General features: G+C 46.5%; 1 protein-coding gene across 1 annotated transcript; it reads right to left on the bottom strand.

Moving 5' to 3' along the window:
- Nucleotides 1–10,808: 10,808 nt before the first annotated feature.
- On the bottom strand, nt 10,809–13,048 carry LOC135446025 (cystatin-like). The gene is made up of 3 exons (XM_064709421.1): nt 12,793–13,048; nt 12,196–12,309; nt 10,809–11,214 (listed from the first exon to the last, which is right to left on the bottom strand). The coding sequence occupies exons 1-3, from the start codon at nt 13,030–13,032 to the stop codon at nt 11,137–11,139; spliced, it is 432 nt and encodes a 143-aa protein (XP_064565491.1). The 5' UTR covers nt 13,033–13,048; the 3' UTR covers nt 10,809–11,136.
- Between the last annotated feature and the right edge of the window lie 3,481 nt (nt 13,049–16,529).

The following is a 16,529-nucleotide window of genomic DNA, read 5'->3' as shown; positions in this document are numbered from 1 at the left end:
AATACCACACTGTCAAACTTCTGCCTTCAAGAAGATTTCTGCCAGGTCCAACCTACAGGTGGCCAGGAGTTCGCTCCTCAAACACACCTGCACTTAACACCTGCATATGGCATTACTCAGCTTCCTTCCTGAACAACAGGAGAGGAACATCTGCATTTTCCCCAAGGCAGTGATTCATGATCCCATCTCTCCTGCTGCAGCTGCTCAGGAGTGACAAGCAGCCAAAAAGGAGCAGAGGGGGAAAAGCAAGAGGTAGAAAGGTTGTGAATTCCTGTTGGGTTGTGTTCTCCAGCAGTCCTGATTGAAAAGTAATTTCTCTTCATAAACTGGAAGCACAATTGTGCTGAGAAGGATGTGCTCAGAAAGAAAAGCCAATGTCAGAGAGCTTGAACCACACTCCCATTTTTCAATAACTTCTCCATCTGATAGCCTCTAGAATCAATCAGAAAAAAAAAAATTCAGCTCCAGCTTTTCTCTGCACAAATGTCTCTAAGATTTCTGCCAACTGTCAGCATGTCTGGCTCATCAAGGAGAAGCAGAAAAACTTCTAAGTAAAGAGATCAAGTGATCCAATTCCCTGAATGTTTAACTCCTCTGATTAAATACTCAAGGCTGAGGCTCTGAGGGTTTATTTATCCTAGGGTGGAGCAACCAATTAAACATCTGATGCTTCTGCAGCCTGGCAGGGTGGTGTCACTCCCAGCTGGCCTCAGTCACCAGCATTTGTAGCCAACAAAAGGAATGAAAAATGCTCTCGTTGAAATGCAAGGCTGAGAGTGATAGGTGGGGAGGAAGAAGGCAGGAACCAGCAGCAACCTGCCCTCTCTACCTATCTGCACAGGGCTGCAAAAAACAAAAATAAAAGGGTTGGAGTGACACTGGCTCTGCTGGAAGGGGATTGCCAGCCCCATGAGCAGCAGTGGGAGATGACAGCTCTTGGCTTGCCCCATTTTCTCTCCTGCTTTCATCCCCAGTGTAGCCAGGCCCTTTAAAAAGTGTAAAACTTCTGAAGAAAACAAAACAGCAACACAAAAAAAAAAAAAGGAAAAAAAAAACCTTTCATCTGTTTATGGAAAATAAGGGTCCTACCCTGCCTGAAATTATTATTTTTCTGTAAGGGGAATGAATAAAGCCTATCCTAAATAATTTTTCAGCTCACTGGGAAAGCATCTCAGCAATTTATAGTCAGATATTCATTGGAAATTGCTGAGGCATAAGCAGCACTACCTAACAAAAACAATCCTAACATTTCATGAAAGTGTGTAGGTGGAAAGATGCAGATACTGTACAGCACAGTTAATTTCTCCAAGTAGTAAAATCACCCATGTTTCATAAGGGTCAGATTGAGAGAGTTAGGAAATGTTCCTCCATGAAAATTATATTATGATCAGGCAGTTTATTCTGCAGTTGCCAGAACAAATTAAAAGTTACATATTGACAAAATTGCCCTGACAAATGAGAGCTCAGCTCCTCTGTAACCACAGCAGTGAAGATTTACATCCACTAGCAGGTCCCAAATGAGTCTGGGATTATTATTTTGGGTAAGAGGAGCACCACATTATCACAGAATGGGTTTTTGGGTTGGAAGGGACTTTGAAGGCCATCTAGTCCAACCCCATACAATAAGCAGGGACATTTCCCACCAGGTCAGATTGCTCAGAGCCCCATGCAGCCTGACTTTGAATCATTATCACCATTTTACAACTCAGGAAACTGAGGCACAGAAAGATGAAGGAACTTGCCCAAAATCACCCAAGGCCAGTAGCAGAGCCAGAAAACAACTTAGAATCCTGGGTTTTGGGACACTCTGTCCCTCTGGGAAGCAGCTTGGCTCCCTGTTGCCTCCACCAAGCTGAAAGCACCCACAGGCCAACCCTGCCAAGGTGTAAACCTCAGCACCAACAAAGGACCTCCCAAAACCTGCAGAGGACCACCTGCAGCAGACAGGGATGTATGGACCTGCCTGCTTGCCTTCTGGGTGAATGTGGAGAAGCTGGACACGGGTGTGACTGTGTTCACAGGGGTTTTCAGGATGAGGGAAGAGACGTAGATCTGACTCCATATTTCAGAAGGCTTGATTTATTATTTTATGATATATATGTTACATTATAACTATAGTAAAAAGAATAGAAGGAAAGGTTTCATCTCAGAAGGCTAGCTAAGCTAAGAATAGAAAAGAAAAGAATGATAACAAAGGCAGCTGCCTCAGGCAGAGAGAGAGCGCCAGCTCTGCTGTGACTGGTCACTAAATCCAAACATCCACACGAGACCTATCACAGATCCACCTGTTGCATTCCACAGCAGCAGATAACCAATGTTTACATTTTGTTCCTGGAGCCTCTCAGCTTCTCAGGAAGAAAAAATCTTAAGAAAGGATTTTCATAAGAAGATGTCTGCGATACACGGGTGTCCAGAATTCCATCCTGATGGTCACAAACTCTGAACACCCCCAGGACTCAGGGGAGCAGTGGCAGGGACACAACAGCCTGAAGCCTGCAAGAGGAGAACCACAGCATCCACTCTCACATGCTTGGAAGGGTCACAGATTGATGCAGAGCTCCCTGAATCACTGGGAACCTGCTCTTAGGTGCTCCAGGCTGAGCCTCTCGGGGGAATGCCCCAGCCCAATCACCTCTGCAGCACTTCAGAAACATGGAGAAGACACAATTCTTCCCCAGCACAAAAAGGGTGAGCCACAATTTGTCCTGGCCCATGAACACCTCTGTGCATGCAACCCCTTTTCTCCTGAGCCATCCACCAGCCCACCATCCCAGTCACTATGCAGCAGCTAGATTAGTGTGGAGCACGTTTCCCTCCAGGATCAGCAATTCATCTTTCCTTGGCAGCCTCTCAGCTCCTGCAAAAACACTTTGTTCAGGCCTGCAGGGCTGGGAGTTTGAAGAAATGTTACTTCAGCTCTAGCACAGCCCAGTAAATGTGATTTGTGCCATTGCTGGTAAAAGGCCATGAGCTGCCTTGTGGTCCTTCCCACTGCCCTTTCTACTGCCCTGACAGTGCAAGAGCTCAGGGCATGCTAATACAGGAGGAAATGCACTAATAATTACACCATTTTGTGACATTTGGGTAATTGGTTTTATGAAGGGCTATAAATAAACACAGCTCAGGCAGCAGTTGGTGCATCCTTGCAGGAATGGTGGCAGTCCATCAGGGAGAAAAACTGGCACTGCCACCCTTGCTCTAAACGCCACCAAATTTGTGTAAACATCCCCAGAAGCTCCTTTTCCATCCCTCACAGGCTGAGATGTCCCTTCAAACAAGGTGTTGTTTTGATAAACAGATGGCTTCTGCCTTGGGAGCTGCAGGGACCTGTGCTGAGCTCTGCCTTGCAAGGGAAAGAGGAGCTCAGGAGAACCAAGTAACCAGACACCATCCTGAGACATCTGTCATTCTCAAAACTATTAGGTTTTGGTGCAGTCTGAAGGTCTTATCCACCTTTTATGGCACTCCATAATAACAAGAATTGAGCATACCAGCAAAACTGACCTATAAAAATAACCCTAAACTCATTACAAACAAGACATAATGATAAAAGTCAAGTTACTCCTGAGATTAAATAAAATTAGTAAGTGTTCTCTCATTAAAAAATGGTAGCTGGTAAACAAATCCAGATAAAAACCTCACACCTGAGTGTGAAAAAATGACTTTTCCTCTGCTCTGGCAGTGGCCTCAGAGCACAGTGTTAGCTCTGACCAAGGATTGAACCATTCTGTGTTAAGCACAGAAACCCAAAGGCTTCCTCCAATCTCACTGTTATTTTCTCCTTAAATTGAAAAGTAGGAAATAATAACCATGAGTTTGTCTGTGCTCTTACTGGAGATTTCTTTCCAAACCCAGTAACTGAGGACTGAGATGCAGCTGGTAACAAGACAAGCATCACTACAAACTTTCTTCTCTTCAGTAGCTGCTCAGCAGCTCTTTAGCGCCTGTTTTGCCTCCAGAGAAGAGATTTTGCCTTCCACCATCCCAAGAAAGCACTGAAGAGAGGGGATGTTGTGCAGAGCTCTCTGGGGACTCCAAAAAGGAAGAAGGTTTTCTGAACAGTCTACAGGAGGGTTTGGAGGGGACATCCTGGCTCCCCCAGACACCACAGCTGGCACTTTGTCATGCTATCAAGATCCCCCATTCTTTACTCAACGCTTTGTCTAAATTCACATCCACCTCATTAAACTCTGGCTGTTAGCAGAAAACAAGAAATTCAGCCATGCCTGACCTGGGCACAGGCAGGACCATCCCCAGCCAAGCACTCCCAATTAATATTTGCACCTTTCCAACCTTTGCCATTTGAGATGAGACAATTTGCAGTTTTCCCAGTCTTGCATCAAAGTGAGGACTTTCACCTTCACAGGGAATGAGCTCTTAATTGATGGCACAACATCCCAGGAGTGAGCAAGCAACAAAAAAAAAAAAACATCCTGATTTTCATTTCGTCTGCACAAGGATCCCAATTATGCCATATATCACATCATTTGCATTGCTACAACACAGCCTTTTATATCTGCTTGAGTTGCCAGCTATTTAATCTCAGTCCACCTTTAAAAAAAGGCTTGTAGAAAATGAGATGCTTGCTTTATGCTGATGCAGTTAAGGGAGCTAATTTCAATTCCAAAGCAAACAAGATTTATGCAAGTCAATAGACTGAGGGGTCCAGGAGCCAACTAGAATAAGGCTCTTGTTCTGGTTTAATAATCCCTGGGACAGTCACAGGAATTTACATAAACTGAATTCTCCAGATCTCATCTAATTTTGGGCAGTAATTTCCTAGGGTTTGGAGGACATTAACCACTGATTTCAGAAGTGCACATACAACTTTTTCTGGCTTTGCACATGGCCCTGAAACATATTTGGGGCAGCATAAAGACAGTTTCCCACTTGGTGCTTGTTTGCCAGTATTAAATGGCACTGGGATCAAAAAAAGGGCAGTTTCAGTGTCTGCAGAGTCATTGATTTACCTGCCCATTGCAGGGTGCACCTGTGTTCAGGAGCTCAAATATTTTCAAGCAGAGCATGTGTCAGCAGCTGTTTTTGAAGAAGCCATGCAAAGTTCTACAAAAGCACAATAGGTTGCATTTCAATTAGACCGGAGATGTGAAGAGTCACTAAATTAATCAGTCCCTAATCTATTATAACATCCAGATTCTGCTTCTTTTCTCATAGCAGCATACTGAAAAATAGCTGAGTATTTCAGCAAAATAAGTTAATATTTTTCTATCTGATCCTAGTTTTCCCAAAGAGCTAAATGTAAGGAGATATCTTCTGTGTAACATTTTCAGCACAGCTCAGGAAAGTTCACAGCCCTTCCTTTCACACATTTATGTTAGTACCTGTATAAAATTTGTAGCAGCCACAAATACAATTTGTCAGTCTCTGCGTTAGACTGCTTCTCCAGGCACCTGCCAGGTACAAAGGATTAGTGGTCAAGGATGCTCATATTTCAATATCCCAATTCCCACACTTGCTTACACGGCCTCAGGGTTTCTGTTTGCAGGGACATGACTGACAGAAGCTCTCCAAATGTTTCCATCACATCTGAGCTATTGAGAAAAACACATTTTCTATTACAGAATAGAAATCCCATAGCAACAAAAGCAATCTTTATCATGATCTCAGAGAACATTGTCAACACTCCTCCACCTAGGGGCAGACACATTTGGGTTTGCTCATTGCACTTACAACAAACAATTCTCTTCAGAAGAAGGACAAGAGGATGGAGTTAAATTAAACTTCCTTCAGTTTGCATAACACCTGGACACACTGAGAGGTGTCTGTTGGCAGTGGAAATGCCCAGGCAAAGAGCTGCAAAAACAGGTGCTGATCCTGCAAGATACTCATCTTGTGGACATCCAGGATTCTGAGGGGAGGATTGATGCAGTCCCTCCCTCAGTCCCCCTGCCTGACCAGGGGACACTGATCTGTCCCCTCTAGTGTCCTTCTGCCCAGGTGATCAGAGCAGGCTGGATCAGACCTCCCTCCAGCAGACACTCAGAAGCAGATGGACCTGCTGGGATAAGGATCAGGGCTGTGGCAGATGCTTGGGGCTGCCTTCCTTTGGCAGAGGGTAAGAAACCGGCTTGTCCTCCATTCCTGTGCATCTCCTGTAAGATGCTGACCCCCTGTGGAAAGATTTTATGTTACATGTATGAGGCTACAAGCGTTGAGAAAGGAAGGCTTGACTTGGTCCCTGGTGTCTGGGGGATCCAGGGAGCACTTTTCCATGCTGGAAATTCATCCAATACTGTTGCTTGCCCTGCTCTTCCCTGCTAGCAATACCATGTGCAGCAGTAGTGCCTTTTTCTCTCTTCCAGTCCTGGGAGGCACAAGTGGGATTGTCAGACATCTAAGGTTCAGGAAGGCTTGTGAAACTGTATCTTCCACAAGACAATACAAATGCCTCAGTAAAATGCAGATACTAATGATTAAACTTAGGGAGGAGCAGCCTAGAGGGACATCTGGTCACATCTGCAGCTTAAGTGCTGGTTTCAGATGCCATCACACAACATCTTCCCCAATAGTAAGGGTTCCCTCAACATTCTCTATAAAAATAAAAATCTTGTAAAAGTAAAACTAAATACATAAACCTTGCCTGCCTGTGTATTTCAGACCAAGTCCAGTGGAACGTGACCAAAACATGTCAGTCTGGGGCCAATGTTTAATTTCACACTCACTGCTCACTCTCACTACTTCCAATCAAACTGGCTCTGTTGATAGATGGAGGATGCTTGGTGGAGCACCTGAAAACCTGTCAGGCATTTTTCCTCCCATTATCAGCTGAGAAGCTCTGCAGTTAGCACTAAGCTGACACTCTCTGTGACCAGGTGAAAAATTTGGTTTCCAGCAGGTCTCCTCCCTGGTGAATCGGACCTTCCAGACTCCTTATCCTCTAATATCTGAATTCCTTGCTTTCCTAGCACAAGCATCTGCAAGAAGCATTTCCTACATTTGGGAAGTAGTTTACAAGATCACAGAGCAAGTAAGTTTCTTGTCAGTTCTCCAATTTCCTATCAAACTGAGATCCCAGACAGTTTTGTTCATGCAAGCAGCTGGGCAAAAAGCGTGTCAGAGCTGTAGAAACATCATGTTTCATTACTCTTTCAACATCTCACAGAAGAAATCATTTCCACTGAACCATCTGGGGTGTGCAGCAGACACTGAAAATGTCAGATTAAATAGGAAAAACATTTCCATCTATGTTATCTGGCTAACACAGAAAGCAGTGAAAAGACCTGCTGCTCAGCAAGGAAAAGGAGGTAATTAAAAATCTGTAGTCATCTTAACCAGTCCCATGGGTTTCACCAAGGGAAGGTCAGTGTAATTAGCCAACCTGCCCAGCCCAGCCATGCTCAGAGACCCAAAACTAATTTCATTTTATAGGTCATGGCTTGTCTTGAGAGAAGCCTGCTCCTGAAAAGTTCCCACATACCCCTTCTGCAACCAGCTCTGGGATCCCCCAAGCTCACCTAGCTGTGACTCTGCCCAGATGGAGTTTGGTGCATCCAATGCCACCCAAGGGAGCTGAATGTGGTGTCTGAAGAGCATCTGTCCCACTGGCTCTGGAACTGCATAGCTGCATTTGTGAACCAAAGTCACCCTTAAAGCCCAGCCAAGCTTTTCTCCAGCCTCCTCCTGCTTTTTTAGCCAGTCCTGGCACTTGGGGATGGTAATTTTCCTCCAGGAATGCCAAGGCTTCCCTCCTTGGCCCCACAAGAAGGCAAAATATCCCACTACTCACCTCTACAGATGGAGACACCACCTAGGATAAAGGAGAGGGGCATGCTTAGTGTAAGCATTGCTGTTTCACTGAAACAGCTCTTCTTTTGCTAGCTTTTATACCAAAGATATAAAATCCATTCCATGACCTGAGTCCAAATTTCTTCTGCAGCTAGATGCTGAAAAGTGCTGGAGTTAGCAGGGCACAAGTTATGAAGTTTCTCAGCTCATGGGGAAGGGAGGACAGTGCCTCCCTGCAAGGCATGGTACACTGAGGGCATCATGAGCCACTGGGGAATCTTCTCCAGCTGGAAACAGGGAAAGGTTTTCCCCATCATCAGCCCTGTGCTAACACACACCCACATCTCCCTCCAGAAAGCTTAAAATTAGTGTCCAGCACACGCCCCAGCTTAACATGGGGATGAGCAGCTGAGCTTCTCCTTTTCTTCTTCTCCCTGCTGCAAAATCCCACCAGCAGGAGCCCACCAGCTCAGGGAGGTTGGGCAATGCCCTGTGAGAGAGTGATGATACAGAGGAGAGGTTTCAGCATGTGTCACCTCAAGCCCTGGGTCCTGCCCCAAGGTCTGCTGTCCCAGTAAGCTGTGATTCATGCCAGAGGGTCAGCAGGGAGACACAGGGGATTTGCACCATGAGCCTGCAGGTTTGCTGCTCTTCTCAGGAAGAGTCCTCCTCCTCACCCTTCCTTGCCCAGCTGGGATGATGCTGCCCAGAGAGGAGAAACAGGCACCTGTCCTCCCACCTTCTCATCTGCAGGCCACCACTAAAGCTGAGCATGGAAAGGCTCAGCATTGCCAGTGATGAAATTTAGGACACTTTCCTACTCAGCCCTGCAGAAATGATCTTCCGGTGACCATTGGATCCTACAAGGAATGGGACATGAAGTCTTCCCTATCCTGTGGCAAGAGACAAGGCACTAAGATTCAAAACTGGTTGTGTATTTGATTGGTAAATTTGACCTTCTGAGGGATTCACACTAGGGATTCTAAGGCACTGCATGCTAACAATGAACACAAATAGCCAAGCATGTTTAAACACCCCCTGAGAGGTCTCCATGCCTTAGGCTAAGGATACACCTGATGTGAATGAGTGCATTCACATCAGCAACACCACTGGGTGGCCCAGACTGAGGCTGCAGGGTGAGCCAAATCCTCACGTGGTCATTTCCCTCCATAATTGCAGGAAATTGCCATTTCAGCTGTGTGCACAGGGAAGTGTCCATACCTGGAAGGAGTGCTGATACAATTTCAAGATTCAGAAAAACCCTGAAGGGCAACAACCCAGGGATCAGCATAAACAGGAAACAATGAGCCAGGACCACAAGTCCATGTGAGCACAGGTCTGCAAGGGCAAGCACTGCTAAGGAGAGCTACACTGCTCACATGGTTGGCCCTAAATCTGTCCCTGAGAACCAGAGCCAGGAAAAAACCTTGAGTTCTTGAGCTGTAGCAGCAGCAAAGCTCTGACCCTACTGAGTTTCAGGAAGAATATCCCCAGAATTGATGTATGAGATGCAAAGTAAAGCAACTACACGAAACAAGCACTTCCCTGGTCACCTGCTCATATCTGACAGCAACATTTTAAATAGTCAGGCAGAGAATACAGCTAAAAAATGAGGGCTCAGTGTTCAGCTGGCCCAGTCACTGCCAGCCAGCCAAGTAAAAAGACCTGAGAAGCAAAATGCTCTTGGCAGGGGAACTTCCACTAATGCTCTTAGGCTGCTGCAAATGCAAAGCAACACAGCCCACAGCGGAAGGTGTTTAAATTAGGTCAGGCTCTTTTTGGCACTTCTCCAGGTGGGATAATCACCAAGGCTGACACTCAGCAGTCTGTGAGCTGGGGTAATCTGTGCCATTCATTCATGCCCTTAGTCACTGGCATTTCAACAGGAAAATGCAGCACCTCCAGATTCAGGAGCTCCTAACACTAAAACTCTCATCTTCTCTGGCACAGCCACTTTTTTTCACGAGCTGTTGAACAATAAATACAACAAATTGCTGGAAATGCCTCTTTTTGTCTATCTGCACCTTCCCTTCCAGCCTAGACCCTCTTTGAAGGAGACCTGTGCAATTACCCACCCTCAAGCCAAGAGGACAGAAGATTAACAGAGGCAAACTCACCCAAAGCATGAGGGAATCCCTTCACCGCTGCCTTATGCTTGTGCAGATGGAAGCCAGGAAATAACCATGTATGAACTGAGGAGACTGAGAAGGACACCTGAGGGCACCTGAGCAGCCTGACCCAGCAGTTCCAGGGTCAGCAGAGGGAAATGTGCAGAGTCACTGACCTGGCTCCCAAGAAAAACCAGGCCACCTTCATGCAGGGCACTAAGAACTGGGTGACAAGGAAGGAAAAGAGGGATTTATTCCTATTGGATCTGAGCACAACCCAGGTGTAGATATTTGGTGTCAGGCAACCAGCTCATCCTCCCAACAACATCAACCAAGGTGTTACCTAATGATCACTGCAAGCTTGGCAAACCTTAACAAATGATGGGAAGTGGCATTTCCCTTAGGGGGAACAACCCACAAGCTGGACTCACTGTATCCATGGGTAAGATTCACACCAAGAAGAATTTGGAATGTATTTTTTACTTTGAAATATAGAAAAGCAAAAACACAAGATAGAGCATTTCCTACTTAATCAGGACTGGGAAAAAAAAAAAAAAGTAGTATCTCCATTGTTCACCTCAGCACCTTCACCCAGTCCCAGGACTTTCTCTTGACCTGGCACTTTCCCTACTACCTGAAAATGCAATTTTATCAAGGGGAGCCTCCTCCTTCCTCACAGCCTTAGAGCAGTACAGCAGCCAGCACCCAAAATCATTACAGCTCCAGCCAATCTTCCCAAGATCAGGAGTTCTCCAAAGCAGAGTTTCTCCAGTGAAAACAGCTAAGCTTCCATCTTTTACGCAAAACTGGAGGCCAGGCTAAGGTACAAGCAGGGATGGTTTGTCTCCTCTGTGATCAGGACCCAATATTCCTTCTCATCCCATTCTCAGGTGAGAACTAAAAGCAAACCCTCCCTCCCAGACAGCAGAAGATCAAAGAAAACCACACATCATGGCAATTATTAATTAAGTTTTTATGTTTACAGTAGTCACTTAACATGGATACCAAGAGGTTTTAGTAAGAATTCTGATACTGGAGTGAATTCATTGGGAAAGCTGTAGAAGACCAAAACAGCTGCTCTAAAATAGTCATTCCAAAGAAGAAAAAGTTGAGATCATACTGTGCTTTAAAAGTGAAGTTACATGGTTTAATTTGCATAGCACAAGCATACATCAGTAGCCAGGTCACAGGCTTTGATAAAGCCCATCTCCATTTGTGTTATTGCCTTTTTCTTTTCAATGTGAACCACTGGCTGCTGGGCTCTGCTGGAATCTAGGTAGGCTTACTGGCACTTGCTCTCCAGCAGCTCCACTTGGTTTCTCCAAGGAACATTCAACACCACAAAGTTGCAGATGGTGTGCTAGGGAAAGAAAGAAAAAAGTAGTTAGGAAAATAAGTGCCATTTACAACTGTTCTTCACTCCTGTGGCTCTCTACATTTGCACTCTCCAGACAAGTATTCTGAGCAGCACTCCTGTGCTCAGAGCAAGTCACATCTCTTAAATAAACCCTCAGAAATAAAGCTGAGCAGTCAGCACTGCTGTCAATCAGGTTATCTCCTTTATCCACTCACACAGGAAAGCTTTCAGCATTGTTAATACTCAAACATAAGCCCACAGGCACAGTTAAGCCACCTGTGACAGTTTCCATAATGGCACACATCAGTTTTGTGCTTCTCTTACGTGCAGCTACACCTCTCACACATGCAAGAACAAAGGGCACATACATCCCTGTTGCTGCCATCAACAGAAGGAATGAGGCACTGTGGAAAACCTCAGGCCAGATGAAGGCAGACACGTTTGGTGCTCCCACCCAAAAAGCTCAAGTACTCATTACAAAAGGCCTGTGTAACTGCTTGGTGGACACAGGGAGATGGGGAGATGAGCTTGTTTTGGGCAGTGTTTTGGCCAAAGCTCTATTCACAGCAATACAAGTCCCACAGGAAAGCATGCCCAGCATGTTTACATCACCATGGGAAAGAAGAGATGAGAATTCTGAAGACCCTGGACTGAGAGTCAGGAGGTAGGCCTGACACAGTTTCCTCCACATACCCATCTGATCCAGACTACGACTGCTTCTTAAGAGGACTGAGACACATGCACTGCTCCAGCCCAAGCATCATTAAAAAACAGCCAAAAGGCCCTGCCTTCTCTGACATCACCTGGCAAGACAAGTTCTGCAAGGGCACAGCTTGCTTTGCCTTGTTAAGCATAAAGGCATAAAGTCTCTGATGTTGGCTGAGGCAGACAAGGGAACTGACCACAGCCATCTGTATGAAGCCAGTGGGACAGGGCTGGAAAAGGGGAAGGGTGGGGGTCAGCAGGCTGTGCCCTGGAGCCTACCTTGGCCATCTGGGGCTCCTCGTGGAAAGCACAGTGCTGGATATCAGTTGCTGGCTTTGTGCAGGTTGTCCGGGCAATCTCCACTTCCATTATGTACTTGACTCCAGCCACGACCTGCAACAAGACAAGCAGGCGAGGCGGCTTTACTCACAGCACACGGGGAAGGAAGGGCTCTCTGCCGAGAGAAGCCTGGCAGGAAGGCAGGCAGCGATCCTGTTACATGATGGAAAACAGACTGTGAAAGCACACAGGGAATTGGATGTGGCAACCTCCACCAAAGAGGCACTTGGCACCTCCTTAGGAACAGGAAACCAAATCCAAGTAAACAAGTCCCACAAAGCAGCAATAAACAGAGACATGTGTTAACCCAGGAGCAGCGCAGTAAAGCCACTGGCTCCTTCGACAGCGCGCAGCATTCAAGGTCACCCAGACTATGAGAAGCCAGGATATAAAAATAGAGCTTTTATCCACCTTTTGTGGGGAAAAAACCGACAGCTTGCAGAGGCTCCCGTGCTAGCGCTCTGCCCTTTCTGCACAGGAATCCGGCCGACCTCACTCCCAACCCCATAACAGAGAGTGTCGCCCCCGGTGTCTCACCTGTTTCTGGGCGCTGATGATTCGCACCACCCGGCTGGTGTACATGTCGTTGCTGGCCCTGTTGTACGCCGTCATGGCGAACTGCAGAGCCCGCTCCAGCCCTTCATCGTTCTCGGGGTCCTCGATAGGCTGCGGGGCGCCCAGCAGCCGCGGGCGGAGCCCGGCGCCCCGCACGACGCCGGCGAAGAAGAGCAGGGCCGCCGCCAGCAGCACAGCCACAGACACCCGATCGGCCGCCATAGCTGCGTTCTACCAGCTCCCCCTCACGGCCGCCGCCATTTTAAAGCCGCGGGGCGGGGCGGGCCCGGCGATGTTTTGGGCTGAGCCCCGGCCCGCCCCGCCCCGGCCGGGAGCCCCCGGTCCCGCCGGCGTTGGCCGAGGGCTTCCGCAGGGTCGGGGAGCGGGGGCGCAAGGTGGATGATAATGATGATGATGCTGCTGCTGCTGCTGCTGCTGCTGCTGCTGCTTTCCCGCACGGCAAGCTGGAGGCTTTTCCCAGACTCTGCCTCCTCGTGGGTTATTCTTGTGCTTATTTCCTTCTGCTGCGAAGGGAAAATAAAAGCCACAGAGCATTTTAAGCTACCGGTGTTTTGTTGCCAGCGCACAACACCTTGAGTAATTTCCTACCTCGGCCTCCGCAGCTGGTGCTGCCTCACCTACGCTTCGAGGGGCCGGGACGGCTTCCCAGACAGACGGCTCCGCTTCCCGTCTGCTCCCTAAATACCAACATTATCTCCCTCGTCCCATCAGGAGCCCTAAGTTTGGAAAGACAGGTCTTTATGTAGCATGAGGGAGCCAGCTCTAGTGAGATATAATGCCTCATGGAATTGTTAGGCTAAAAGAGGAGGAGGAGGTTTTGCACCTGAATATCCGCAGCTTGCCTTGTGATGGAAAGGGCTTGTCTGCTGACTGGAATATGCCTTCATGCCAGCTATATCCAGCATGGAAAAATCCCTGCAGTTTGCAACAAGCTGAGCTATCAACACTAACAGGACATTGGGGTCATTCTTGTAGCAAGAGAAATAATCATAGAATGGCTTGGGCTGGAAGGGACCTCAGAGATCATTTCACTCCAACCATGGACAGGGATACCTTCCATTAGAGCAGGCTGCAGGAACCCCAGAATGAACACCGCCAAAATCACCTGCAGACACCCAAACACAAACAAGCTGCGTTTGTTGGCTATTGACAGTCCAAACCCCAGGAAATCAGGACTTGAAACAAAGCAATTATGAGGAGAAAAAAAGGCTTGGCAAAAAAATTATGTTCTGATGAATAAAGGGCACCTGGTTCATGAAATAAAGCTGCATTTTGTCCATTTGTTTCTGCAGGGTGCAACAATCTTGCTCTTTCAGAGATGCTTTTTTTAAAAATATAAAACAGAAATTCACTAATAACCAGTTAAACAAAGAAGCCGGTAATTAAAGAACTTACCAAGCAGCAGAAGACTCATGATATCATTGCAAAAGTTTGTAATACTGTGTGCCGTCAGTATAACTAGAAAAATAGTAGTTTAACATCTTCTTTTGTGGTTGATATTTGAGCAATATCCAACACATTTTCATCTGCCTTTTTGTCTATGATTCAATTTCACTCAGGACTGGTGAGCTTTTTATGATACCAGGCTTACTAATTTCTCCAGATAACTGCTACACCCCTTGCCCTTTCTCTTGACATCCCTCATATGTCTTTCACCATTCTAAAATATAGGTGTCAAACATGAAAATTTCACTTTTACAACTGTAACTGTTGCAATATGTGCAGAAAATCCTTCAAATAAATGTTCTGTAGCCTCCAGCCAAAGCTTCTGTATGGGCACAGAGATCCTGTAAAGTGCAGTCAGCCAGGCCACTGTGCAGCTGGAGAGTTATATGGACACCTCTGTGTCTGTGGGACTGAAAGATAAAATGCCCCATTGAATTCATTGAAAAGATTTGTAGGATCAAGCCCATAAAGACAGGGACAACAGAAATGGCAGATGGAAGTTGGATGGCAACATCAATGGGTAGACTTGCTGTGGGCCATGTGCCCAGGCTAGTTTTCATGGCACAAAAATAAACCAGGGGGCTTGTGTTCTTAATGGAAAGAGTTCTTTAAATGTGTCAATTTCTCCACTTTGCAATTCCTAACGTGTACACACTTGCAGAGTTTGGTTGAACTTCCCAGAAAAATCTCCATTGTGGCAGCCCCTCACTCTTTATCTGAGCACCTCCCCTCCAGGCCTGCTATCTGCATTTGTCTAAAGATAACAGCCTTCCTTTGGCTGGTTCCTGCAGGGCTCTAATCTCTGCATGGCTCTCACATGGAGGAACAAGGGCTTTTGTCGTCATCACTCAGTAATGAGATAGCAAACCTCAGAACGAGAAAAATAATCATGCTCCCTACAGGTAGGAGATTACCGTTGAAATATCTCAAACCCAATACACTCTAAATGGCCTTTTAATCTGCATTTTGGCTCCTTTTTAAAATACCTCAATCATAAATTAAGGGTAGATTTCCAAGTTTTCCTCTGTCAAACTGGCTGCCAGAACCAATTGCAGGGTTTGCATTTGATCACGAGTCCCAGGGGCTCACAAAAAAAAGGCCTCTTGAGCAAGGCAGTCAGCAGTTTATGAGATGGGTCTGAGAGTGATTCAATACCAAAGGCAAAACTATTTCACTGCAGTAGAAGAGTGTCTTCTACTTATGGAAACCAACCCATCCCACATCAGCTTATTCAGTTTTGGTGGGAGAAAGTCTCTGCCTGCCTCTGAGACTCACGGTCACCACTCCCTGCTGTGGCATGCAGAGGCGTTCTTTTGCAGGAGAGGAATGGAGGCAATGCCATGACTTGTCCATCCAAAGAAAACCAGGTCTGTGTCTTGTCTCTCAGCTTCAAAAGATAATTAATTTGAAGTGCCCGATGAAATAGGACACAGCCACATCTCTTCTGGATGTACAAACACCTTCACATACTGGCAAGCTCTTGCCACAAGCCAAAAGCCAGAAGTGGCTTTTCTAGATAGGCTGCAAGGTGTTTGCTCAGCTGAAAAACAGTAAATTCCAGGAGAAGCTTCAAGGACACCAAAGGGCTGCTCTGAACATATTTCTGTGCTGGCAGTACAACTGGATTAGTAAAGACCCCCCTCTCAAGTTCAAAGACTTCTAAATAAGCTTAGCACTTAGTGCTGAGTGCACCTTTTGGACAATTCAGTGGGAATAGAGCTATTGGGAAACACTGGCTCTCAAATCTGGGTGTTGAGCCCTCGAAGGCCTTGGATTTCTTGGGAGCAGAAAAAAAAATTAACAGAAAAGAAGTGCAGGTAGCACTGAGGGCTGTTCACTCACTGGTGGTCACTTTTAGGAATTGAATGCCAAACATGTCCCAGCACTGATCTCAAGTAGGTCAATGATTATCACCCTGCAGACAAGTCAGGACTTACACAGCCCTCTGCTGAGCCCCAGGCTGCTCACATCACTTTGGGGTGACAGCAGCACCTGCTTTGAATCCCTTTCCCTTCTGCTAGTGCAGAAGATAATCTGCCTGTAAGAAATGCGTATTCACTTCCAGACATCTGCTTAGTAATTACTGCAGTTAATCTGCCCTTATGCCCATGAGGGGAGGTTTGTTGTTTACACACAGGCAGAAAACAAAGTAATTGGCAGCAGGAAAAGCTGCATTTCAAATAACTGCATGCAATCAATTATGGTCAGATTGTGCAACTGAAACAGTGAACCCACAGTGCTGAAAGTGGCTG

This window comes from Zonotrichia leucophrys, chromosome 3 (assembly GCF_028769735.1).
Source record: "Zonotrichia leucophrys gambelii isolate GWCS_2022_RI chromosome 3, RI_Zleu_2.0, whole genome shotgun sequence".
NCBI lineage: Eukaryota > Metazoa > Chordata > Aves > Passeriformes > Passerellidae > Zonotrichia > Zonotrichia leucophrys.
This window is presented reverse-complemented; position numbering and strand designations above follow the sequence as displayed.